Source organism: Aquila chrysaetos, chromosome 1, assembly GCF_900496995.4.
Source record: "Aquila chrysaetos chrysaetos chromosome 1, bAquChr1.4, whole genome shotgun sequence".
NCBI classification, from domain to species: Eukaryota; Metazoa; Chordata; class Aves; order Accipitriformes; family Accipitridae; genus Aquila; species Aquila chrysaetos.
The window spans coordinates 49,590,285-49,616,121 of record NC_044004.1 but is presented as its reverse complement, the minus strand read 5'-3'; the positions used below and the strand labels follow the sequence as shown (position 1 = coordinate 49,616,121).

Sequence of the window (25,837 nt, the reverse complement as noted above, 5' to 3'; positions counted from 1 at the left end):
TTTTCTGTTTGAATGTCCTTATTAGGGCTGCATTTTTGAATGCAAAGTAGACAATACTGGAGGGGAAGGGTTTTTAGAATTTGGGGGATGTTGAATGATGAAGCATGCATAAAGCTGCATTAATACTCTGTCAAATGATAAGGATTTTTTTAACTGCTTGTCTTGGCTCGCTTGCTGAAGTGATTCAGTCTTTAGGCCTTTAGCAGGATCTTGCAGTCAAACTTCTCTGCCTGGATGAATCCAGTTGCAGCTCTTATGCAATGTATTGCTATAGAAGGACACAGCGAGTGAGCCGTCTTTCAATCTCATCTTTTCTGTGTAATTGGATCCAAATCATTGGATTCATGTACCCCGTGTTAGTAGTGCTCAGTGGTATGTTTAAAAGGCAAAAGCTGATTGTTGATTCAGGTACGTTGAGTGATATTTTTGATATTACTGATAATTTTGTTGAAACGGCTAAAGTTTAGGCTTGATTTCCTTTCCCTCCCAGCACACTGTTAGCCCTGAAGTATCTCCGAATTTCTCAGCAAGCGTAATAAAAGCTCCCCCCCAATAGGATGGTTACTCATCACTACAGACAAGAAGTTAACTTGTTTGATTGTTTTTTCAATCCTGAAAATTTCATAAGAATGCCACTTCACATTTATGTGATATGAAAGTGGCAAAGCTCTGAAAAGCCTAATCCTGGAACAGCTTAGAGAACACACATGGTGCAGGTCATTTAAAGTTGGGTTTGTTTGTTTGTTTGTTTTTTTTTTAAAGAGAACAAGCAAGTGCTGTAAAAATCTTTCTTTTGGGAAGGAGATTACACACCTTAACAACTAATGGCTGGTATGATCTTCAGGATGGCTTATTGCTGTGTGTTTACACAGACTTAGGAGCAGATGTTAATCAAGTATATCTGAAATTGGCACAGACTTCAGAGCTTACTTCACCCCTTAATGCTGTGGGTACCATTCAGTGACAGTGCAGAGTGAAATCTACCTAGACCTGAAAAAGGAGGTTTCAGCTGTGGAAGCTGTATATAACAATCTTTCCTGGAATTTTCTGGTGATAGTATATACTTTACTCATGAAGCTGTCAGTTGCATTTTGATTACTCTTACAAAAAAAAAAAAATAAATTTGGCATCATGACCTAGAGAAAAAGATTAAATCATGAAAACTTGGAGTAGTTCACATGAACAGCTGCACCTCTTAAAAAGCATTTCCATCAGAAATTCCAGTAACTTTTCTGCGAACACTTCTATCTAGTGTGTTGCTGAAGCAAATGTTTCTTTGTTTTGAAAAAAACCCTATGTGTGTAAAAGTGCACATTGCCTTTGAAGGGAAGATGATGGATTTTCATGGTTAAATGTGTCCCCTTTTCAGGTTCCTCAGCATCACCCAAATCATCTGTTATATCTCCTAGCAGTGCAGCAGCTAGCAGACTGGCTGGACAAGGTTGCGATTTAATTATTCCCACAGGTATCATAGCACTGAATGGATAACGCCCTTGTCTCTGCTGACACTGTACTAACTCCTCCATGTCTCTAATAATTTGATTTACTGTTAGTTGGAAATATAACTTCTGGGGTTTTTTGGTGGCTCTCATTTCTGGCTTTTAACAGTTCACAAAGTAACCTCTGCTTTCCTTTCTGTATGCTGCTTTTTGCTCTATAATATTTAAAAAATAATTACCAAATATTAATAATAAACAGTAGCTAAAATGGGAGTAATCAAAATCTTTTATTTAGGTTAAAGCTGAAACTTTTGGCATTTTTTGCCAAAATGATCACATACTCCAGTAGAATAGAGTATGAGGTGGCCATTAGGAATTCATAACACCCAATCTAGGCTTTGCCACTTGACTCATTTTGTGCCTATGGGCAAATTACTTAACATCTTTGTCTGTTTCCTCCTATATAAAAGGAGAAAACCTATTCAGTTACCTCATAAGGGTGTTGAGAGGATTAATTACTTAATGTTTGCACAGCATTTTGAAGACGTAAAGAACATAGTAGAGCTTGATGCTAAACGAGTATCTTGAGGCATCTGTATAGACTTTTTTTCCAAACTCTTATTTACATAAATAACCTGGCAAGGCTAAGGTGACTGTAAGTAGCAGTAGGGATTAGAAGCAGGAGTAGTCAAAATTGTATATGAATAAATAAAAATGTTCCTTAAAAAGTGGTAGTGCTTTGCAGTTCTTACTGTTTAGGACACTAAGAAATATTTTTGCAAAATTAAAACTTGGAATCCACATGATATCCCGTACTAGCTTGAAAATGCTAAGTATTGGCAATTAACGTGTGGTGGTTTGCCCTAGATATTTTAATTTGTTGCTTTAAATATTTTCTTTGTTGCTGTTTTTATACTGGTGGTTTGTATAATTAATTATTCCTAATACAATGAGCTAATAAAGTTGAAATAAATAAGTTAAATATTGGCTGAACACATCTTCTGGAAAGGATGGCATTCATTGGAAAAGATGAAAAATCTGTTTTGAAATTTATTAGTTGTACTCTGACAACAGTTTTTATATGCCGATAATTTTCATTTAATAGTCTGCAGGTTGTAAACAGTCTTCTAGATTGGCTAAATCCAAGAGGTTGTTCAACTGCTGGAACTTTAAAACATAGATTAAATAATAAATATATCTCAAGCTGTTTTAAGGTTGGTTAGTAAAACTGTGCATTCAGGTAAGCTTTACTCAGCCTATTACTACATGAAATACTGAGAGAGTTACATGCTTTATATCAGTTTTAAAATAATTCTTTCTCTCTGGAATTGATTTTGAAAATCTGCATATTCATCTTAAGTTCTTACTGTCATCTTGCTCTGCTTTTTTCTGCAATTGCACAAATCTTTCATGCCTGCTATTGATCCCTTAAAACAAAAAAACCCCAAGGCCTTGAAGATTTGCTTTGTGTCTGACACAGGGGGCAGAGCTCAGCAGAAGAGTGGACCTGTTGTGTTAGCAGATGAAGTAAAGAATCCAGCAATGGAGAAATTGGAATTGGTGAGAAAGTGGAGCCTGAACACTTACAAGGTATGCAGACATATATTTGTGTGTGTGTGTATGTATGTATTCTAGAAATGAATTTGCTGCTAGATCGGACTAAAGCTTTCAAAGTATTGTACTACTGTATGAAAGTAATCTGTTGTTGCAGTGAGCATAAGCAAGAATGCATAGGGAAGGCTTAGTTTTCTCCCATGTAGCATTCTTTGTAAGCCTTTTTAAATCCTTAGTTTTAAGTGGAAAATCTTTCACAGGTATTACTGATTTAACAACGTAAAGAATGTTCCATTTCTAATGTCCCCTTCAACATACAGAATGTACAGATTTCAGCACTAATGGTTGTAATTAAATCTTTTTGCTATCTTTGAGTTGATTGCTGATACAATAAAATTTTAGCTGATGGGGAAAAAAGACCCATCTACAAATTCCATACTTGTTAATCGCTTTTCTGATGTTTTTGTTCTGTCTTGGCTGGTTGTTTTTTGTTAGTGTTGGAATTGTTGCTTCAGTTTGCGTGTGTTTTACTCTTGTATGGTGCTTCTTTGTGATCAATTGGGATTTGATGAAATTAAAATAATAACAAAAGAATAAAGAAAAGGTGCTTAAAGCACACCGGTTTGCCAGAAGTGACTCATATTAAAAAGTCATAAGGTAAGGAACAATTGTCAGGGAATATGTTACTCTCAGGAGTTTTAAATGAAGACCAGTTTTGAAAAATAGCTTTTTGTTATGCCTGCAACTTAAATGACAGAGCTGTGGACAGGTGGGTTGTGCATCAGTGGGATCCACATCAAACTGTGAAAAAATGAAGAATCTGTGGAAAAAACTTCTTGTAAAACACAGGTCTGAATGCCTCCAGTGTTCTTAAGTCCAGGTAAGGACTTCCTCCCCAGTGAGGATGGGAAGTAGGGATGAAGACATTCTACCCACTAGTAAATGCTTAAGCTGTTCTTTATGTTAGAATCAGAAGTTTGCATTTTTTTTAATGTCTAATTAAATGGCTTTTAGAATTTCTATGTTTCTTGTAATCTAAATTTTGTAGCAGCTGCAGATGTCTGTCAGCTGCTCCTGGAGTATGCTGTGATCTAATCAGAATATGTGCTATTCAGCTGAAGCTGTTCTTTAAAATTCTGTTTAAGAAACATTGACTCTTGAGATTGAATCTGCTATGCCACAACTAAATAGGAGAGAACTTGAACTTATTCTCTCTTTTTGGTGCCTTGATTTAGAAAACAAACCCAGAACTTCCCCATGTCTCAATTGCGGAATGATTGCAAACCCACTTATGTGAAGCAATAGCCAGAGGACTAGTGAAAAATGCAGGGAAAAGTGGTCTCAGATCCTTGTTTAGAACGTTATTTCTTTGGCAGTAGTCTTTGCAAAGTCTGGAATTTTAGACTTCTTTCTTGGCTTAAACCTTCCCCTCCCTGAAATCCAGAATCCCACCAGTTATGGCATAGCAAACAAAGACTAGCACTTTCAGAGAACTTAAATGAATCTGTTTGCTTGAAATCTATAAGCTTGAAGTTGTTTCCCAAATATGTCTTAAGGAGGTAGGTCAGTTATGATCTTTCTAGAGTCCCATACTGACTTCTTGTACAGCTTTTTTTGAGGAATAGGATTGTTCAGAGAGAGCTTATGAATTCATTCTGAGTTGAGGGAGCATTATGCAAATGTCCCTGGAGGTGCCATACATTTGAAAACACTTTATATGTAGGCTATGTGCAAAAAGCATATTTAATTTGATTAAGGACAGTATTTCACTTTGTAGACATACTGGCTTGCTTTGGTTCCCATTAGGAAGGTCACGGGAAGAAGTCTGTTCCTTATCTCATAATAGCTAACTGATCAGAGGTTAGAAGATGCAGAAATACAGGGCAGGAGTAAATAGTTAGTGGAGGGAAGTCAGCAGTTGAACCCCTCTGAGCTGAAATCTGTGCTATTCAATGTACCAGACGTTAATCTGCAAGTGGAGTTAGTGGTGAAACTTGCTGTTAGGAAGTTCTTTAGGAATCTGACATGAGTAGTTCCTCATGGTGTCTGTATCAGGAGTTGTGAAATCTAAATTGGATACGTTCAGAAGTCATACCCATCTGTGAAGAGAGGATTGAGTATGCCTTCGTATATTTTGAGGACCTTGCATTTTGTCCCATATGCACTTCTGTGAATGAGACAATTGCTTTTGTTACCTCCCACTTTTATTTCTGTTTCAAGAAACTGTTTCCAACTGAAAATCACAGGAGGTTAAAACTGCTCTTCTGTTTAGCCTAACCATGAATTTTCATAGACTGTATTTAACTTTTTCCCATAATTTATAACCTGATAAGATTATTCTGTTGCCTTTGCAACTACTGTCCCTCTTCACTCTCTCCAATCTTATGCTCCCTAGGAATCATGAGTTAGCGTCAAAAGAAATTGCCCTTCTTTCCATAATCAAGTGGCAAGAGCTTTTTCTGTTCTTTTCCCTTCCCCTCCCTCCCCCTTTGGATGAGAAAGGTGTTTTCAGTTTAGCAAAAAGACATAGGCACAAGAAAGTTGTGACTCTTCCTGACTTTCAGCAATTCCAATAAAAAGCTTATCTTTTTGTTTTTCGTAAAAATTCTTAAACTTTGAGGGGGGGAAAAAAACCCTATATGCCTGTTTTACAAGCCTCTCTCTAATACTGAGCTAATAGTGGAACATCTGTTTGAGACATGTCCAGTAATGTCTCTGTTCATCTTTTAACATATGCAATTTAAAATATATTTCTCTTAAATGTATTTTGGTGGAGTTTTTTCTTTGAGAGAGTTGTTTTTGTTAAACTTTGCCTTGTGTGACTTCTTTTTGAGGAGCATGGTCTTATTGAGGACAGTGTTATTTTATAGATACTCTTTTAGAACAAAGCAAAATGGAATTAATATATGGAATTTTCTCCATTTGCTAGTGAGAATATACAGCAACTTGTGTGTCTGTACTAGTCTCTTCAGAACCAGAGTAAATCAAAATTGATAGGTGCATCTTCTTTCTCAATTATTCTTGTTCAGTCTCAGTGTTCAACTTTGTTAAACTGAGATGTAGCTAAAGATAAAGTGTGCAGTTTAAGTCTTTCCAATTACTAGTTTTTCCTTACTTGTGGCTGCTGGGGTTTTTTAGGTGTTTTACTGTAACTTCTGAAGCAAATACTCTTGGGTTGAAAATAATTCCTTCCTTTAATTTATTCTTGCTTCCAAGTTTTGCCTTCCGTGATTCAGATTTTTCTCTTGCATTTCCATCCATAGAAGGGTGTGTGTGTCTCAACTTTTTTTGAAAAATAGCCAAAGTTTGCCTACCAATTCCATAGTTCCTAGTGAAATGCTTATTTATGCTCTGACCACACTCATTGCTAAGCTGTATTTTGCAATTTCTATGAAGACTGTAAAGTTGTATTCTGTGTTGATATGATGTGTTATGCTCTCCCAGATTTCTGATTCTTGACAGACAAATGTCTCCTAGATTAGCTGTGCTCTTTCTTGTTAATTGGTTGAATCTAATAAAGTAGCCCAAATAGTCTGTACTTTCCAATCTAGAGCTTATGAGTTATGACCAACTCATTCAGCTTGATGATTCTTGAGTCTTTCCTCTGTTTGTCTATTAAATTTAGAAAGGACATAAAAGTTCTAGCGGGTTAAATGTGTATCTCCTTTGGATGTAAGTAAAGACTGGATTAAACTAAAGTCCTTGAATTTAGAAACCCTAGGAAATCCAGTGCTGTAATGTATTTGGGGAATGTGATATAAGATAGGCTTGGGCATTATTTCACCTAACAAAATAGCAGCTTTGCACTTAAGTCCCTTCAGAGTAGTTGTGGCCTTGACTGCTAACTTCATTTCCTTGTAATTTGGTTTCTAGCAGTAACTCTTCATATGTGTAACTTGGTTATCTCTTCACCGCTTGGGACCACAGATTAACTTCAAGTAACTTGCCATAACAGTAAATAATTTCTGCTTTCCATAGAGAAATTGTGTGGCTTTGCTACACATGTGCTTTGCAAATGGCTTCTCCTATGTCTCGGTCAAGGGAAACCCCAGTGTGCATCTTGGGAGGCTCACTGCCAAGTTGGGCTCAAATCTCTGGCAGATAAGTGGAATGTGGTAGCAGCCTGAGCTGTCACAGCCATTGGCTGGGTGAAAGTGTCTACAGCCTTGTAAGAGCACGTTGTCTGCTCACTGTGTTAATGAACTGCAAATCTGTTAAGAATTTGACTTGTGACAGAGAAGAAATACTAAGTCTTTCTGAGACAATCAGCTCCATTTTATAGATGTGTAAATAATGAGAAATGCATTTTAATAGTTTTACATATTTCTCAGTAGGAGTTCCCAGTTTCCCAGTCAGCTTTAAAAAACATGCTGAAAACCACCACCTCCTTACCTCTCCCCAAAAAACCCTCCAAAAATAACATTTTTGGAAAGCATACCATGGGTGATCTGGAATTAGGTGGTTGATAGACAAAGTCCAAAAGATCACTAACTAGATATTTTTATGCAGAACTAGTAATACTCCCATTAACTGACTTTAATGCAGTGGGCTAAATTGCTTCTTTTAACTTAATGAGATTCACCAAACCTAAAAAGAGATAAGTGCTCTTTTACTTGAGAAACAATTAGTTATGCTCTTGATTTGCTCACTTGAATATTCATCTTAGTAGGAGTTGAGACTTGTCCAACTGTTCTTGCTGAGTCCAGATAAACTTCTAAAGAGTGTGTTGTTTTTTCAGTTTGTTGTGCAAACTTATATTGGGAGGGGTGATTGTGAAAGAATTGTGTGTAATTATACGTCCCTTGAAGCTGAAAATGGGTGTATGCTGTGTTGTCTTGAATATACTTGATTCTTTAAATTTTTTTTCCCCAGTGTACACGTCAGATCATCTCTGAAAAATTGGGTCGTGGCTCAAGAACAGTAGATCTGGAACTAGAAGCTCAAATAGATATATTGAGAGATAACAAAAAGAAATATGAAAATATCTTGAGACTGGCACAGACACTGTCCACACAACTCTTCCAGATGGTACATACCCAAAGGCAACTTGGAGATGCATTTGCTGACCTGAGTTTGAAATCATTGGAACTTCATGTAAGACTTTTATAGTGTTAAAAAATAAAATGGCAGAGATGAAGATAAGCCTAATTGACTCGTGCAGGGTATATAGTAGTTAGCAGCTACTTTACTAAACATTGTAGTTAAAAATATATTACATGCTCTTTATGTTAAAAGCTTATGTAATTCACTTAAAACTATAGGAAATTATTGAAATTACTGTAGTTCGTTATTGTTTCTTAAATGTTTGCCTTTAGTTGATGGTTGGACTCAAGAACTGACAACTTTCCTTTGTATAGAAAATGCATTTTACTATTCATTTTTGCTTCTAATGAAGTGTCATCAAAGTGTTCCAGAGTGTTACGTCATTTCAATTACAGGATGTCTTTGGGGAATATGCCTGGGAGTAAGTAGAATAGAGCACGTTACTTCACTTGTGCACATTGAATGTCAGTAAATTATTTTTCTGTAGCATATTTAAGCATTGAGATTTCATCTCAAAGTCCTTTTTTAATCAGAATTTTGCTACTAATAGGACTAAGCCATATTCTTACGTTGTTTGGAGTTTCTGAGCAAGAGAGGCAATCTTTAGATATATGCATTTGGGTTGTTATGATTCCTTGGTTTAGAAGTTTATGTAACACTGGCACTTTTTGTGCCGATAATAAAACTGTCTGCTGTAAAGAGACAGAAGGTAGATGTTGCATAAGAAACATAGTAGCTGGCTTGCTTCTACATTGATTGTTCTGTACTTCTGAAGTTAAAGCAATTTGATACTGCTACTGATCCTTTGGAAAAGCAGTATTAAGGGGCTCAGTGATTCCCTAAAACATAGCTGCTGAAACAGCCCAAATTATCTTTGTGGTTATTAAACTTAAAACCTCTGTCTGTTTGTTTTTCCCTTTTCATGATTGTCTATTCCCATTGAGGGAGGAGGTAGAGTTCATGCTTGCACAGAGGAACCTTAACTGATAGCTAGCTGAAAAAAATTGAGAGTCCTGCACTGGAGTACAGGAGTTTTTAATATTACAGTCTGATAGATGAAAATCTGTGAAAGTAGAGCACTACTAGGAGCTAAGAAATTAAATAATCTGCTAAAAGAAGAAGTTTTTAATAATCGGTTTACTCTTGACACAAATATGGGCGTGTGGTTTGTGGCAGAACTTAGTGATTGTTATGACGTATGTGCTGAAGCAGGATGTTTCTTCTGAAACTTGGATTAAATCTGGCATCATGCTCTTGTTTAATGAATGCGGGTCTTTTCCATGAATAGCTTGTAACTTCTAATGGGAATACTGTCCTTCCAGATTCTTTCAGCATCTTGTACTGGTCTTGGAATTTGTTTCAGTCATTCATCTCTTGTGTAGATTATTGAATGGGGCTGTTGATGAAAATCAAATAAAGGTTTCTGCTGCTGTAATAAAAGTTATCTAACCTTGCCTCTTGGAGACTTGCCTGATGTTTGTCTCTTTCCTCTTTGTGTTTCCCCTTTGTTTAACCTATACTGTATTACCATCTGTAGCCTGGCCTATTCTTCCTGGATGCTTGGATAGCATTGTTGCCTCTAAAACTTGTGCAAGACTAAAAGTAAAATTTCTGAACAGGTAGTCTTTAATGTTTAATGTGATAACAGGATATAAGTCTAAGAAAAAAAAAAAAAAAACACCAAAAAAACCCAACAACAAAAACCCCCAAACAAACAAAAACAAACCCCACACCACTTCTTAAGGTAGTATTTCTTATTTTATACATGATAACAAGATTGTGATGTGTTATCTGCAGAGGTATTACTTAATGTGAATGTTCTACTGTTTCTCTTTTGGACGCAAAGAGAACTCCTGGTTCCACGCTCATGCGCCTCCAGTTATAGATGAATTCCAACTCCAGAGAGATGAATTCCAATTTTAATTGACCTGTGCGTAGAGCATGAACTGAGTGTAAACTCTTGATACAGAAAGGATTTCCTGTCTGTTTTGTAAGAGGTATCTGCAGAGATCATGGACAAAACTCCAAAGCTTTTGTATGAAACTACAAACCAGTAGGAGGACAGTTTCGGTGGCTAGCATGTTTCTTAGTACTGCAGGCCACTGCATTCCCATCCTTCTTACCCCCCTTTTTTGAATTGGTAGTGTTGCTCGTTTGGGCCTGCGATGATCTGGGTCAGAGGACCAGCTGGAAGACTAATTGCAGACTTGCTGCAGGAGGGAAAAGAGATGGGACCAAACACTGCTGAAAGGGGCAGTCCTACTGCTGTTGTCTCTGCCTGTATACTCTATTTCTTCCCTGTGTTAGTGCTTCTGTTACTGTGTATCTGGCAATGTTAGAGCAAAACCTGCTGAAAAAGACTACTTTTTTGTTTCAGCAAGATCTGTAGTGATTTGGCTGACTGCTTTTGCCACCCAAGCAGCTGTGCAAAGCAAAGGCGACAGATCTTTCGCAGTGTTTACAGGGCTTAGCTCATGAAAACTTGCCCTAAGTTCTCTTTTTTCTTCTTCAAATTGCTCACTTCCACTGCACCTCCTTTTCTAGAGGATTCTTCCCTTACCATTGCCCATTACCCTTACCCTCATGAAGTCGTTAATGTTAACATGAAATATCATTTGGCTTTGCTGTTTGTGTTCTAGACAGATGAAAGGAAACTGGGAGAATACAGCACTTCTGAGTCAATTGTTGGCAGTGTGCAAGCCTAAAAAGACCAAGTTCCAAATATGAACCTAATGCGTTTTACAGCCATTACAACCAGAGATTGCACTCTTCTGTGAGAACTCCCATCTGCAGAATATGAAGATGCCATATGGATGACATAAATATAATAATTGGACTCGTTTGGCATCCATGCATTAGGAAAATCTTTGCAGCCTTGATCAGGGCTTACACTGCTCTTAACAAAAAGATGTGAACAACCATATTATATCCAAATGTGACTGAAATGCCTTGGAAATAATTTTGCCCTTGTCCCTTTAAAATTTATGGCTGAGCTGCATCATAATTTTTATTTGCTATCCATTATAATGCTCTGCTCTTCAATTATTTACAGCCTGTTAAACTGTGATAGATGTTGGGGTTTTCTGCAGTTCTCTTTTCCAGAATGTAAGAATAAAACTTAATAGCTAATTAATGCTGTGTGCCCTTGTGAATTTAGTTATATTACTGTATTTAATGTAGTCGTGTCTCTGTTGGTATTAAAGCATTACCTAGACAACCACGTGAGAGATGCTGGATTAAAACCCTGCTTAATGACAATGTAAAGATTACATTAGTGCTTACCTCTAATTAACATTCAAGACTTCTGAGTGCAGAAAAATCACGTTATAAAATAGGATTTAACGTCATGCCTGGTAACAAAATTGTGAACTATGGTTTACTGATGTTAGAGAGATTTCATAAAAACTGTGAACTTAATATTTTATTGAAATGTTATCTGTTTAATCATAACCATACCCAAACAGAAGTGAAAGAACTGCCACATCTGTGTGTTTGTATTTTTTTTATATAGTTGCTGATGAATGTTATGACTTTAAATAATCTACAGTTTTGTTTTCTCTGCTCTTTGTTTATAGGAGGAGTTTGGCTACAATGCAGAAACACAGAAACTTCTAGCTAAAAATGGAGAAACTCTTCTTGGGGCTATTAACTTTTTTATTGCCAGTGTGAATACATTGGTGAATAAAACAATTGAAGATACTTTATTGACTGTGAAACAGTATGAAAGTGCCAGGTAGCTATTCTGTGTCTAGCTATTTTCATTACATACTAATCTTCAGGAAACAGACTTTGTATTAGCTTAGTCCTTGTATTTTAGTGACTAACCTGTCAGATAGAAACCTTGTAACACAACTCTCATATAATTAGGATTTACAGTTAACTGCCTCATTGCACATATCTTCAAATGTTTTGTAAACGTTCTGTTGTAGACTTAATTTTACTTGTTAGCTTTAGGTGTAATTACGTGGTCTTTTCCTGCGTGCTAGATTAAGGTGGCTTTCTAAGCAGCGTGACAGTGCAAGATTAACCCTTTTATCCAGCTGCGTTGCAATAGGTAAAATAATCTCTTTGACTGAAAAATACTTAATTTTGTGCTTCTGTTGATGCACAATACGTGCAATTCATACTTCAATTTTTATGCAGAAATTGCAGGCTTGGTCAGAAAGGGGAAAATAAAAAGAAATTTCTTAGCGAGTGAATAACATCTAGCAGTAGATAATGGGTTTCCTGCCCTGGAGAAGGTTACTTCTGGATGTAGCATAGTACTCTAAAGCTAGGTTCCCTTTTCCTGTCAGGGTTTGGACTTGTGTTCCTTTCTGATGCTTGGTTCCGTTCTGACTTTCTTTCACTTAACAGGATAAAGTGTGTTTCTTTTAATTTGCCAAAGGCTGTAGCTTATGCATATAATTTTTTGTGATTTTTTTTTTTTTTTTTTTGGTCAAAAATTGCAAGCCACTTGAGTTTTGAAGTTCTTTCCCCCGTTTTTCTAAATTGTTCTGTTCTAATGCTTATTTATAAGCAAAATAGTAGGTTATTGTTTTGATATTTAGGTAAACTTTCAAAAGGCATGAAAGGGAGAATTAATATGAACATAACATATTGCTTTATTTTTGACACTAAAGTATTTAAAAAGAAAAAAAAATCAGTTCGCACGTTTTCCAGGTATCCCCTTGAAAATTTACACAAAATAAATCTGCTACAATTGTTCTTGCCAGTCATTGTCAATATACGGTTATTCCCTCCTGAAATACCTTCATTACTTTCCCTTTCTGTTTATTAAAGAAATCAAGTATTTTGCCATTTCAATAAGGCAAATAAATTACAGAGGTTCTTTCCTTACATAGCCAGTCCATCATTTTGCAATGTGAAAATAGGTCACATTTATTTCTGTGCCTCTTCTTCCCTGTCCCCAGTTGCAATTCAGCATTCATCTGTTCCCCTCTTCTGTCAACTCTCTATTGGTTTGTTTCCTTTTTGGAATTAAGTCGTAAACTCTTTAAATAAAGCCTGAATCATAGTGGCAGTGAGAATCAGGAACAGCCCTGTGAATATTACTCCTTTTGCCTCTGAAAATGTTGTATTTTATTTTGGAGCAGCTATACCAACTGAAAAGTTTTTTATAACCAGTTTTTAATCCTGATTTGTTTCCAGTTTTAGCAGTGTCTGTGAGAAAGCATATTTGAAAAAGCCAGAAATAGGTTGGTTTGTTACATTAAAATTGGCATCTATCACGTGCTGATGTGCTAGGTTCCATTATTTGAAAGCTACAAAGAAGTATGGAAGGAAGAGTGAGACTTTGGGCAGGGCTGCCCACGGCCTTTGAGTGATTTCTGGTTATTGTCTGTTGCTTTACCTGGTCAGGTGCTAGATAGCTGTGAAGAAAGGAGCACATGTTGCAGGAGAGGAGGAAGAAAAAAGTTAGAGGCTATTATTACATTTGTCTCACTCATTTGCAATAACATTTTAAAACATAAAAACAGTTTATCTGGCAAGGATCCAGTGCTTGGTAGGCTTGTGTGTAACACTGGAAAGCAGAAGATTAATTTAGTGATACATTCTTTAAACTATGAAGATTCCATAGGTGCTTTTCCCACCTAAATGCTATGTGTTGATGAATAGAAAGCTTAACTTAAATACACTTTCGGGGGGGGGGGGGGGGAAGTTACTTAATGTTTTTGAAGACAAAACTGAATATTCAAACTTACTTCTGTATTAAAAAATACTTTTAAGACATTCTGATTTTTTGCCATTAAAATGAGAAAGAATGTATGACTGGTTCATCTCTATTCATATAATAAAATGGTATAGTCTAATATGGAAGGATATCAAGGAGGTTTATAACTATTTTAATAAATAGTGGTGTGTGAAGACTAACTGGTTCAATTAAAACGTTGTCAGGTATCTGGAGGCAAGAGCCTATACCGTAACATCAATTCTGTTTTTGCTAGCAGTATCCAGGGTAGATCCTTTGGGGAGAACAAGAATAAATTCAAAAAAACTTTTCATCTGTCTTATCTAGAAGCGGGATATATACTTTTGGTGCAGAGTTAGCTTAAATACTTACCTGGCTGTTAGTCTTAACTTTCTGTCTTTCTCTTCCCTTATCTCCTTCAGTGATGGTATTGATCCAGAGAGTCTGACTTCCGTAGGAAAATAAGATAGGCCCTCAGCAGAGTATAAGTAATGCATCATCTTTTTGCAGCCTGTTTTTTCCGTAGGGCAGACAAGTTATCTCAAAACTATTTGTGGAAGAACTATAAAACTGTTATGATTAATGCATACAGAGAAGCCTAGAGCATGCTGAAGAAGCCTTGGGACAGAGTTTGGTAGAAGTGAGCCATTGCTCAAACATCTGCTTAAAGGGGATCTCCTGCTCTTGGCGCTTCTCTTGCTCTCAACACAAACTCTTCACTGAAGTGATGCAACAGCAGAAGAATAACCTGAAAAAAATTTACTAGCTTTATCTGGGTTAATAAGCTGAGATGTCCCAGGAAAGGCTCTGACCACTGAAGCCAGTGCAAAACAGAGGGTTGGGTGCATGTGGCTGAGACAGGAGCAGAAGAGGGAGGGTACTTGTTGAGGCGGCTTTATACAATGTACTTACGGGAGGTTTTGCTTGATAAATGGCTGGGGGCGGGGGGGGGAACTTGCCTGGGTTTTTTATTTTTTCTGTACTTGACTGTTTTGTTCATCTTCTATTGTACTTGGCCCCATATGTAAGGTCTGATTTGAGACGCTTTGCCTTCAGATTTTTTTTTCCCTTGTGCTCTTTCTTCTCAGGATTGAATATGATGCCTATCGAACAGACCTAGAAGAGCTGAATCTTGGCCCTCGTGATGCAAATACTCTGCCAAAGATTGAGCAATCACAACAACTGTTTCAAGTGCATAAAGAGAAATATGATAAAATGCGTAATGATGTATCTATCAAATTGAAATTTTTGGAAGAAAATAAGGTAAGCTGCAACTGATGCTATGTTTAGGAGTTTTGACTTGTAAGTTTCTGCTTTGCTAGAAATACTTTAGTTTTTAGATCTTAAAATATATTGTAATTAAAAAGTAGAGTGAGCAAAGAAAATAAGCTGAATTTTCTGAGTTCTTGCTGTATCACTGGAGGACACGCTTTTAGAGCAGCCAACCTTAAAAGTCCCTAATCAAGCTGCTCCAGCTACAAATGGCAAACATTCTGGCAGTAAGTCTCTTGTTGATATGGGAGGCTTCAAGTTTGGAAAAGCATTACTTTTCCAGTTTATTGCATTTAATGATAAAATGAGTTGTATAACTACTGATTTAAGATTCAAAGTAATACTTACGTTTGATGACACTGCCATGGAGGATATGCAAAAAGAAAGTGAGAGAACTCTGAAGAGACTTCTTGAAAATTAACCTTTCTTTAAACTAATAATTTGAACTGAGAAATACAACTTTCTATAATTAATGCCCTTATTGTTTCTTAATTCTAAGCAGGGCTCTTGAACTGTTGAAGGTTTTTTTCCCATATGTGTTTATTCCAACCATACCATTTCATCTATACCCTCTTAACGATGGGATTCTTACCCCTCTTATTCTGACTACCAGGCAAAAATAGAATTACCATACAGAACACACTTTTAAAATGTGCTTTCATTGATAAACAAGTCCTTCTAAATTGTTTCTAATTAGATGTAAAAATTAGTGTCTTTTAAGATCTGATTTTTGTTCATACAGTAAATGAAATGGTTATAATCATCTGTGGCTACAGATGTATGTCTTCAGAGGGAGGAAAAGATGATAAAAATTTACACAAAAGATAGCAGTTTGTCAGTTTGTCCGTGTCTAGCAGTGGATTAACATTTTCAGTATGTGTTAGTTCATATATTTTAAAGATCTGAATGTAGGCGACAACTGCCTGTCAGAAAATACAGGAGTGGCCCCAAATGACAACAGTAGCAAACCATGCTCCTTGCATGGAAGGAAGAAACTAAGGGAAAATCATGGGAACAAGCTAAACCAATTAAAACTGATTATTATTCTGAATTCTTAAATATATTATCATATACGCAGTTGTGTCAGCTACTTAGAATAAAGATGGAAGACAGGGAAGAAACATGAACTGTCAACAGATGAGAAGAAAGAAGTGGAGAAAATCAACAAACCTTTTGGTTTCCAAAACAATATATGCTAAAAATGTACCTCCTGAGCACTGTTACTTCATATAGGCATTTTGCATTAGGACCAGGGGTCTGGACTCACATAGCCATGAAGAGTTGATGAACCAGATCATCAGATGATTAAGAACTGGTATTGCCCTGACTTTCATTGGTTGTTCTTGCTGAACTTGTAGCCCATTAACTTTCAAATTGAAAAAATCCATATTGAAATTAATTTTCTTGAACAAGCTGAAGTCTACTGTAAATGCTGATAGTTATGCTTAAATTAGAAGATGCTCATAAGAACTGAGTTTTAAAACTATGCTAGGTTGAACACAGGTATACTAAAGGTGTGTCTCCCCCGCCCTTTGTTTTCATCTTCTAGAAAGTTGTTTGTTTGCTACTAATACCATGTACTTCTGTTGAAATTGTTTGATCCTTCCAGCTCATATCTGTGCAGGAATTCTGATGCTTAAGTTCAAATTGGTTGAAAATAGCACTTAGCCTGCTTCCTCTTGTTCTTGGTCTGCATTAACTGTATAGCTGACTGATCAATTTACAGTTATACAGATAGGAAAGCTTCAGAGTGAAAGCATTTTATTTCCATTTTGTACAAAAAAGTTTCCATATTTTTCTAAAAACTAAATGAGATAATTTAGGGAACACTAATGAAGTTGTCTTCCTAGTGACAGTCTTGAATTAGATCAAGCATCCTGTTAGCAGTCACAGCCTACAAATTTTGTTTCTGAAGGAGATTGTTTTTTCCTTCCTGCCTTTGCTTTTAGATTAATAGAGGACTTTCACATGCTTAAGCCTTTTTATCACTAGTTGACATTTCTCAGTTTTGACACTAGAGATGTCAAAATATTTACTAAAGGGTGGATGTAATTTTGTTCCCAAATAAGCCATAGAAAGGACTTCCCTTACAGTCAAATATTGGCTTAAATATAATTATCTACTCAAAACTTTACTCAGGTAAGCTTTACTTTGGTGTTTTCTATTTATTATATAGGATTCTCCATAGTAAACAATATGTAATCTTAATCCTAATCCTAAATTTATTTTCATTTCAGGAGCACTTTTTTTTTCGAGCTTGCATCTGTCTCTGATTAGTTTTTATTATTCTGTTGCCCAGAATGCTTCCTGGGCTGTAGTGGGAGGCAGTGGTTATCTGAGAGATGAGTGGTTATCTGAGATTCCTTACCAATCTGAAGTCTTTATTCCTTTTTCTGGTGTCAACCTTTTTTTTTTTTTTTTTTTTTTTTTTAAATTAATGTCAATGGGGGCGGGGCTTCTGTTAGACCTCATTCTTATACTGCAGCTAGTCCAATTAAGGAATTGGAATGCACAATTGATTTGCCAGACAGCTATATAACCATTCTAAATATTACTTTTAATTTTTAGCCTCATACAAAGTATATGTGACTGCTCTTAAGTCAATTACTTCTTATATTTTAACGGATTATTAACTCAGTAAATATAGGATCAGTAAGTATAGCAACTAGATTTTAATTTCAGTTAGATTTAATAATCTCAGATGTTCTACTTTTTCCAAAGGTACACGATAACAGTTGCTATGATCCATCATAATTTAAACATCTATAAATATAGCATGTGCCTAACATGAAGGAGAAGAAAGAAACAAGAAAAGAGCACAATGGCTACAGCTGTATGAGTGTGTCTGTAACACAGCTGCTTCAGCTGTGGGAGGAGTGCACTGTTTAGGAGATGGCTTAAACTGAAGAGCATATATGATGCTGAACTCCCAAGTGGAAGGGCGATTTTGGTATTGTTAAGCTGTTTCCGTAGTCCCAGGGAGGGAATTATACTGGTTATACTGATACTATATTCTTAGTAACAGGAGCTTGCCATTTTGTGTGTCTATCCCCAGGACCACGTTAGTGCCCATTAATAGAATGGGAGATCAAAACAAAGGAAGATCAGATGGACAGAATACTGGTTTTACTTAGTCTCTCACAAAGGGCCTTTTTGTAGCCTGTTTAGAAAGCCTGTGTTGTTGCAGGCTTATTGCATATAAGGCAAATGGGGGCTAGTATTTGAGCAGCTATATCAAGGTGTGGCCTTGCCAGACTCATGTTACAATATACTAGAACATGCAAATCTTTAATCATCAATTTTATTAATACATATTCTCATGGTGCTGAATCCAGATGTGAATTATTTGTTCTGAGTCTAATTAAAGAAGCTTTTTTAGGTAAGAAAATGGTATGGTAGCCATATAATTTTTCTATTGTAGATTTTAAACCTTTGGGCTTCAAGTCTTGTATATGTTGATACAGGATGTAGTACAGTGTAGACTCAAGCTTAGATGTTATTATCATTTCTGTGTTGAAAACAGAGTTGTGTAATGAAACCTTGCCATTGCAAAGCAATTAAGCAATTTAGGGTTTAATTTTAGATTAGATAAATCAGCTCATGATTATCTCCCAATAAATATGTTTTCACAGTCTGACCAATATTAAACATTTTAAAAAGTAAATTGTGTATCTTTGGCCTGACAAATTAATGTCAAAACGGTATCCTAGGTGTTCTTTTGTAAATGTACCTCCACTAGATGCACTCAGTTATGCTCCCACTCAAAAGTTTTGTCCCATATTTGGTTAAGCATGACATATGAGGAGAGCAGGGAAAACGGGGAGGTGATTCAAGCTGTCACTGCAAAGGAACTATAAAGCCAGTTTAACTGGCTGGTGGGCTCTGGTCGGTGCATTGCTGCAAATGTCACCAAACAGCCGTAATCTAGCTGAGCCTATGTTTAGGGGAAAAAAGGCATCATGTGGTTGCAGTCTCTTTGTGCCTGTTCTCCTGGGTTCACATGTTAGCATTTCAATTAAAAGCCCCCAAAGGTTCAGAGAACTGCATTACAGTAAAGCTGGGATTGCAAGTTTCCATCTGTAAAACCAAGATACACAAGATTTCTATTCACTTTCAAGATAGCATTTGATCTTGAAGTTAGATTTTTTTATTTTTTTTTTTAATGTTGCTGCAAGGTTGTATTGGTGCTATCCCCAGCCAGCAGAGTTCTGTGCCAGTTTGTGGTATTGGGTAATGAGTATAAGAATACCCGCAGTCAAAATCTGTAGCTTACAAATAGTTAATTTTTTTTTTTTTCTTTTTTTCTAATAAGGATTGTGGCCTGTTCTTAGCTTAAAGATTTCTGCCACTGAAAAATTTTTGAAAAGGCATTGTAATTTTGAGAAAGGAAAAACTGTGATTTATGTATGCACTTGAGAAATGTCAAATATCATTCTGTGTAGAGAAAGAAATTGAATGCATTTCTGTGAGTTGTACTTCAGGAGTTTAATGTTTAAATGCTTGCTTTTACAAATGAAAGCAATATGCCATCTAATGGAAACCCAGATGATGTAACTGTTTAGACTGAATCACTTCAAATAAAGATAGTTAGGGGAAAGGATTCTGATAGTTTTGAAGAGGTACAAACTGACAGAAAGGTTAGAATCAGGGTAGTCTTTTTGGTTGTTGAGATGGCTGAAAATCTGAATGAGGAGGATGTAAAGAAATTTGTACTTGCTGTGCCACAGAATGTATGGCGTTCAGAGGAAGGTGGGGGGAAGAGGACAGTATTTAAAAAGAAATTAAATGTTAAGTGCATCCAGAGGAAATGTGAAAACTCGTATCCAACCTATAGTATCTTTTGTATATGAAACTTAAGTCTTCTGTTTAGGGCATGCCCATTTTTTATGCTTATCCACAAAGTTCAGTTTTGTTTTGAGACTTAAGTTTGCCAAGTCTATTATGGAGTGCTTACTCTGCTCGTAATTAGGAACAAATAGGTGTATGTAGTTAATTAACAAAGAACAATGATTTTAAATGATGTTCAGCTGTAAAACGTGATGGCTTTTTGACAGGCATGCTAGTCATACATTGGAACCCATATTTTAGCAACATACCATTAACATTCTTTGAAGGGCAAATCTTCAAATGCTCCTTTACTGGAGTAGGTGCTACAGCTTGGTGCTCAAGAGTTGGCCTTCAGCGCTGTAGTCTGACAGTCACTTCAAGGCTTGGCTGCAAAAAAAAAAAAAAGTGGTCCCTTCATCTTCTATCCCCCTTCCCCCACATTGCCTTCTCTGTTGTGTTTACAAAAGTGTTTTTGCAGCTGTGCAGAGAATCAGATTGGGGAGCGGATCCAGGTTAAGGTGAATATGTTGTTGTCTGGTTAGTTTTAATCTAGATCTGTTCCCTGATCCAACTGACTACATAACTGCATGAATGTTTTGCCAACAGAGGGCTAAGGTGAAACATAGTGTGGAAGTAGGAATCAATGGCTGGATACGGGAGTGGGTAAGGCTGAGATTCTTTCATGGGAAAACTGGTTAGGTTTGAACTTGGCTTTAAGTGAATACTTGTTGTCCAATTCTTAGCTGTGATTGCAGGTGTTTTTGCAGTGGACATCAGGTGATTTGAGATGTTACAGCGTTTTCTCTTTTCTCTTAGCTGGCTGCTGCTTCATAGTAGAGCTTCTTTGTACAGTGTCAGACAGTTTAAGTGGTCTTTTTCTAGAAATTTAATCTTAAAGTTTCCTGAATGAAGGTATGGATAAGAAGATCCCACCATTACTTTTGGGATTCAATTAGCAATCAGCTTCTGAAGGAGGAGAGCAGAAGTTGTAACACCTTGAACCTCTGCAACCAGTTTGATAATGATCACAAAATTTACACCACAATGATGTGGCTTGGGGATAGAACCTCATACAATGAGGTAGCTCTGGTAGTTCAAAAAACCCCACCAAAACAGAACATATTTTTTCAGTCCAAATCATCTGCCTCTACACTGTCAGTTCCTGCCTCTGTTTGTGTGTGCATGCATGCTTGAGCCCAGGCCTGACTGAATTTATAAAATTATCAGAAGACTTAAGGGCAGTTCACAGAAGTTTTCTGTTAAAAGCTCCCCTAAGAAAGTACCAAATTTGATCTCAAATTAATGAACTTGGTCTGGGAAGGTGGGTTAATAACCCCTGTTTTATTTCAGTTCCTATAAACAGTATGAATAAAACTCCTGCAGCATTTTAATAATATGCTAGAATAGCAAGTGTACTTCTGTGTAGAATTCCTAGCTTGGATTGTGTGAAGTCTCCTGTGTCAATGATGAAAGAATCTGCTCAAGACTGTAACTGCTAAATTTTTTGCTCTCTAAACTTTTAAAAGCAAACCCTTCATGTTGTTGTGACATTTTCCACTTGTATGATGTAATATTTTGGGGATGAAAATTTTTATAGATTAAAAAAATACATGTATTTATATACATACATTCCCACACAAACTGAAAAAGAAGCCATCTTTTATGACTTGGAAAAGCTGAACTATGTTTGTTGAACAAGTGTAGTTAGCTAAATTCTCTATCTCCTATATGTTAAAACGTCTGTACGTGATGAATTTTGTGAAGTCTATTGTAAATGAAAAAAACATTGTCTCAAGATATGATGTGCCTGGTGAACTCCTTTCTAACCATACACACCTCTTATGTTTTTTCTTGGAGACCCTTTTAATGGAATAACCTACCATTTTACACCATTAATGAGGTAAAAAGCCTATTCTTTGACATGTATTTAGTTAAATCAGCCTAAATTATTAGGGGAGAAAACATAGGGATACCAGTTTTCAAATTGTCAGAGCAACTTAGACCAAGATTTGGGCCACCAAAGAGAGGTTATGACTTAAGTAGGATACTAAGGTCTGTACAGTTGTCAGTTTATGGGCAAAACTTAATTCACGAAATAAGGCTATTCAGTAAAAAAAAAAAAAAAAAAAAAAAAAATTGTTGTATACTCATAAAAGAAATTCCAACTTTTAGTGCTGAAAATTCTATATACACCTGTGTGCATGCATTCACACACACACACGCTCAGCCCATTTTTTCTCAAAGTATTCTATTTTAAAAGTATATTATTACATGTCTTTGTAACAGTGTAAATGTTATACTCTTCCAGTGTAATAGCATGTCTAATATATGTTGGGTTTTTTTAATTTGAGATCTTTTCTTAAATGAAGTATGTCTGTGTTGAGTCACATGCATTTCAGAAAAACGTTAGCCCAATAACCTGTTAGAACAGGCATGGCCAACTGGTAGGCGTAGGCCAGACCTGGCCCAAGGACAATTTTGCTTCCCAGCATGACAGTAGTAGACTGTCCCTTGTGGATTGTGCTGAGAGATGAGGCAATGACCCAAAATTTGAGTAGAGAAAGCTTAATCTGCTACCTACCACATGCTCCCTTTGGGCTTAGTCAGCCACCCTGTTCCTCCATTCTCTTCTGTTGGCTAAATGCTATTGAGCTCAAGGTCTTGCAGGCTGAAAACAGTTACAGGGCCACCACCTTAGGGATTTGGGCTCTGACACAAGAGTAAGGTGCTGGGCTGAGAGTGCACTCAAGAAGAAAAAGGGCAAGTTTTGATTGTAGGAGAAACTGGACAGATGCCTTTTCAGCATACTACTGTTCATCATTCACAACTTCAGGTTTACTGGTGTGCTAGGATGAGAATGTAACATTTGTTTGACTTTGACTTCATCAGTGCTATAGCTTGTCACCATAGACTAGACTGGACGAGAAAAACAGTGATGGCCTCCAGCTGCTCTTGTGCTCTTCTCCCCAAGTTTTGATTGCAGCTGTGACCTGCGTGTTTCATGACTACTTTGCACAAATGTTACAGTCAAAATATTGACCAAGTGCTGTAAATAATCCTGTGTTACAGGAGATGGTCAAGAAATACTTCTGGGAAAAGAACATCAGTTTCATTTGACTTAGGTATACATGAGCTGGAAAAGAGCAACTTTCTGCAAGGGGGGCAAATAAATGAACTGTATACTTAGATAATGCATTTGTCATGTACTGTCTCAGGGAAGTCCATTCAGCCTGCAGGTAGGTATCTTATACAGAGGTTTGGCATCTAATTTCAAGGAATCAAGTACTTGCAGTCAAGTGTTTGATATTTGATAACATTATGCTGTTTAGTGAATTGCTTTTGGTCCATGCATACTGAGTCGGTATTGACTGTTAAGAATACTTTATGAAAACTCTAAATTGCTTTAATGTTAAAGAATTTTGTATTTGTATTTTTAAACTTTTATTAAATAAACCTGTATGAAGTCTGAGCATCTTAAATACACCTATTTTTTTTAACTGACCTGTGATATGGTTAACATCTGCCTCTTCCTCTTAACCTATCTCTATCCTTGCCTGCAGGTTAAGGTGTTGCACAATCAGCTTGTTCTGTTCCACAATGCCATTGCTGCGTACTTTGCTGGGAATCAAAAGCAGCTTGAACAGACACTTAAACAGTTCCACATCAAATTGAAAACTCCTGGAGCAGATGCCCCATCCTGGCTTGAAGAACAGTAATCGGGTTAGAGAAGAGGACCCAATGTTAACCTAAAATCTTTAAATCTGATAATAATTAAGGGTTGGGGTTGAAGGACTGTTGTAGTGATTCTTGCACAGACAGCTTTAAATTTTTTTCCCCTTTTCTAATACTGTAAAACTGAATTTGGTGGGAAAGTGGGTGACTTTAAGGTAACCAAACATAATTTCTGTCATTTCAAATATAAAGCACTCCTTTTTTTTTATGTAAAGGTTGGTGGTTATTTCTGTAAGTGGGATGGGGGAGGGAGGGAGGGGAAACAAAACTATTATAGATTTGCACTGACAAATTATGTTTGTGATATCTGGTCATTTTGGTGGCTAGTCAAAATATTTCCATATGGAGGTTTACATGATTTGTACCAACATCTGGTATTTTATAGATGAATATAGAAAACATCTTTAGTAATTTTCATATGACTTTTAAAAAGGAGAGAGTTAAAAGAGTATTTTGCAGATTAATAATATAAGGCCTATATGCGATATCTGCATATAAGGCAACAGTAGCAGATGGCTCATTGACTAGTGGAATTGCAGCAAATGCCTTTTTAAAAGATGTACCTTTCCATCATAGGTTCAAAAAAAAAAAAAAAAAAAAAAAAAAGAGAAACACTAAAGCAAGAATCACTGTCAGTCTGAGGCTTCTAAGCACATATTTTTGCTTTGCACCAAGTGGTTTGCTGAGTGAGGCCAACCATGCAATGTACTAATTTCATTTAAAATTTTACTTTCTCTATGAAACAAATACCGTACTAGCCTTAAATCACAGGTATGTGCCTTTTTATTAGATAATATTTTCCAGCAGTGTACATAGTCCAAGAACCCTTTCACATAATGGTTTGTCAGTTCCCAACAAGGGGAAAGAGACTGTGTAAACGCTGTTTCATTGTACACTTAGAACAAGTTAAAGCTTTAGTTAAACTTCATGGTATGATTTTGAGAGAGGAAATTGGGCCAGTATGGTTTTTCTATTTAATTGAAAAGCGTACTTCAGTAATGGGAGTAACATGGAGGATACTTTTTTAATTTCTCCATCAATCATGTAGTCCTTAAATGTAAAATTCTGTGTCAATTTTATTATAGACATTTTAAATTCAATATATTGGAGTCCTCATTTGCACGTTACGTTGCTTTGCGTTCTATTAAGTAAAATGAAATACTTCAAATCTGCTATTTACAGCGGTGTGGATTGTATGATTTATGTACTGTATGTTCAAATGCCTTTCAGCTCACATTCTTAAAGTTTTCAGTGTTTAACACAACTGTAATGTAACTGTAAATCAAACTTTTTAATCATTCCTCATTAAATTCTTGGCCTGACAGAGCCTTCTTTATGTTTTTGTTCTGTCAGAATCTCTTGTAATAGTTCATTTACGTTCCCTCGAATGTATATCCTATGTGAATTTTGTATTCATATTAAAGGTGTTTGCAGTCAAACTTCCTTGACTTGTGATGGTTAAGAGTAGAACTCAGCTTCTGCAGTGAAAGCTTAGTCCTGTTTTTCTGAGTTGCCATCCCTGCCCAAGAATTTCTGGTAAAGCAGTACTAGGTGGTAACAGCGATGGTGTTTTATTTCGGGGTGATTTAATAGTGTGCAAGTTCAACTTGAATTTAAACTCATAGTGAAACAAATCTTTCAGTATATGTAATCCTTGACTTAAACTTTTAAAGGAAATTTCATTACATTTACAACTCTTACGAAGCCATTGACTTCCACTGTCTCTGAATCTTGGCATGCATATGGTATGATGGTACAAGAAAGAAGTTAGCTGTATAACTGTACAGTTGAGCTAGGAAATGCAGATAGCATTATAGCAAGGATGAAGAATGCAAACCTACTGACTACAATTGAAATATCAGCTTTCAGAACACTATAGGAAAAGGATACATATGGAAAATGTGCTATTGGTTTCTATCTCAGATTCACGCGTTTCCTGCTGAGGATAGTCCCTGCCCAGAAGGAACTGATCTGTCAGAAACAGTAAAAGTGAACTTGAATCAAATCGCCTCATGCAGGAATGACCCATGTGGCATTGTGTAACCCTCAAACTTTTGCAATGGCTTAAAACTGCTAGAGGCTCTTCACCTGGAAGAAAAGGTTGGACAAAAGAAACTACTTGCTAAAATATGTCTGTGTATTGTTTAATACCAGGGGAAGGAAGAATTACTTCCATTTTGCTCACCCAAGCAATTGTTCTAATTGATAGCCTCAGTGAGGAGGGTTCTGTGTTCAGCTGATCGATAGGATATTAAATTGATTGCTTTTTGTAGTACTT

The 25,837-nt window shown here is 36.4% G+C and overlaps 1 protein-coding gene across 12 annotated transcripts in view; it reads left to right on the top strand.

The window, feature by feature from the left end:
• The window catches only part of ARFIP1 (ADP ribosylation factor interacting protein 1), a 45,313-nt gene extending 20,315 nt beyond the window's left edge, over positions 1–24,998 (top strand). For 7 of the 12 annotated variants that reach the window (XM_030009273.2, XM_030009243.1, XM_030009235.1 and 4 more), the window contains 6 exons: positions 1,370–1,465; positions 2,920–3,029; positions 7,866–8,087; positions 11,612–11,769; positions 14,817–14,991; positions 23,388–24,998. In XM_030009273.2, the coding sequence (XP_029865133.1) occupies positions 1,370–1,465; positions 2,920–3,029; positions 7,866–8,087; positions 11,612–11,769; positions 14,817–14,991; positions 23,388–23,543 (917 nt within the window). In that variant the 3' untranslated portion in view covers positions 23,544–24,998. The remainder of the gene's footprint in view (positions 1–1,369; positions 1,466–2,919; positions 3,030–7,865; positions 8,088–11,611; positions 11,770–14,816; positions 14,992–23,387) is intronic. The other 5 variants (XM_030009299.1, XM_030009291.1, XM_030009309.1 and 2 more) reach the window with 2 other exon arrangements.
• Positions 24,999–25,837: the final 839 nt, after the last annotated feature.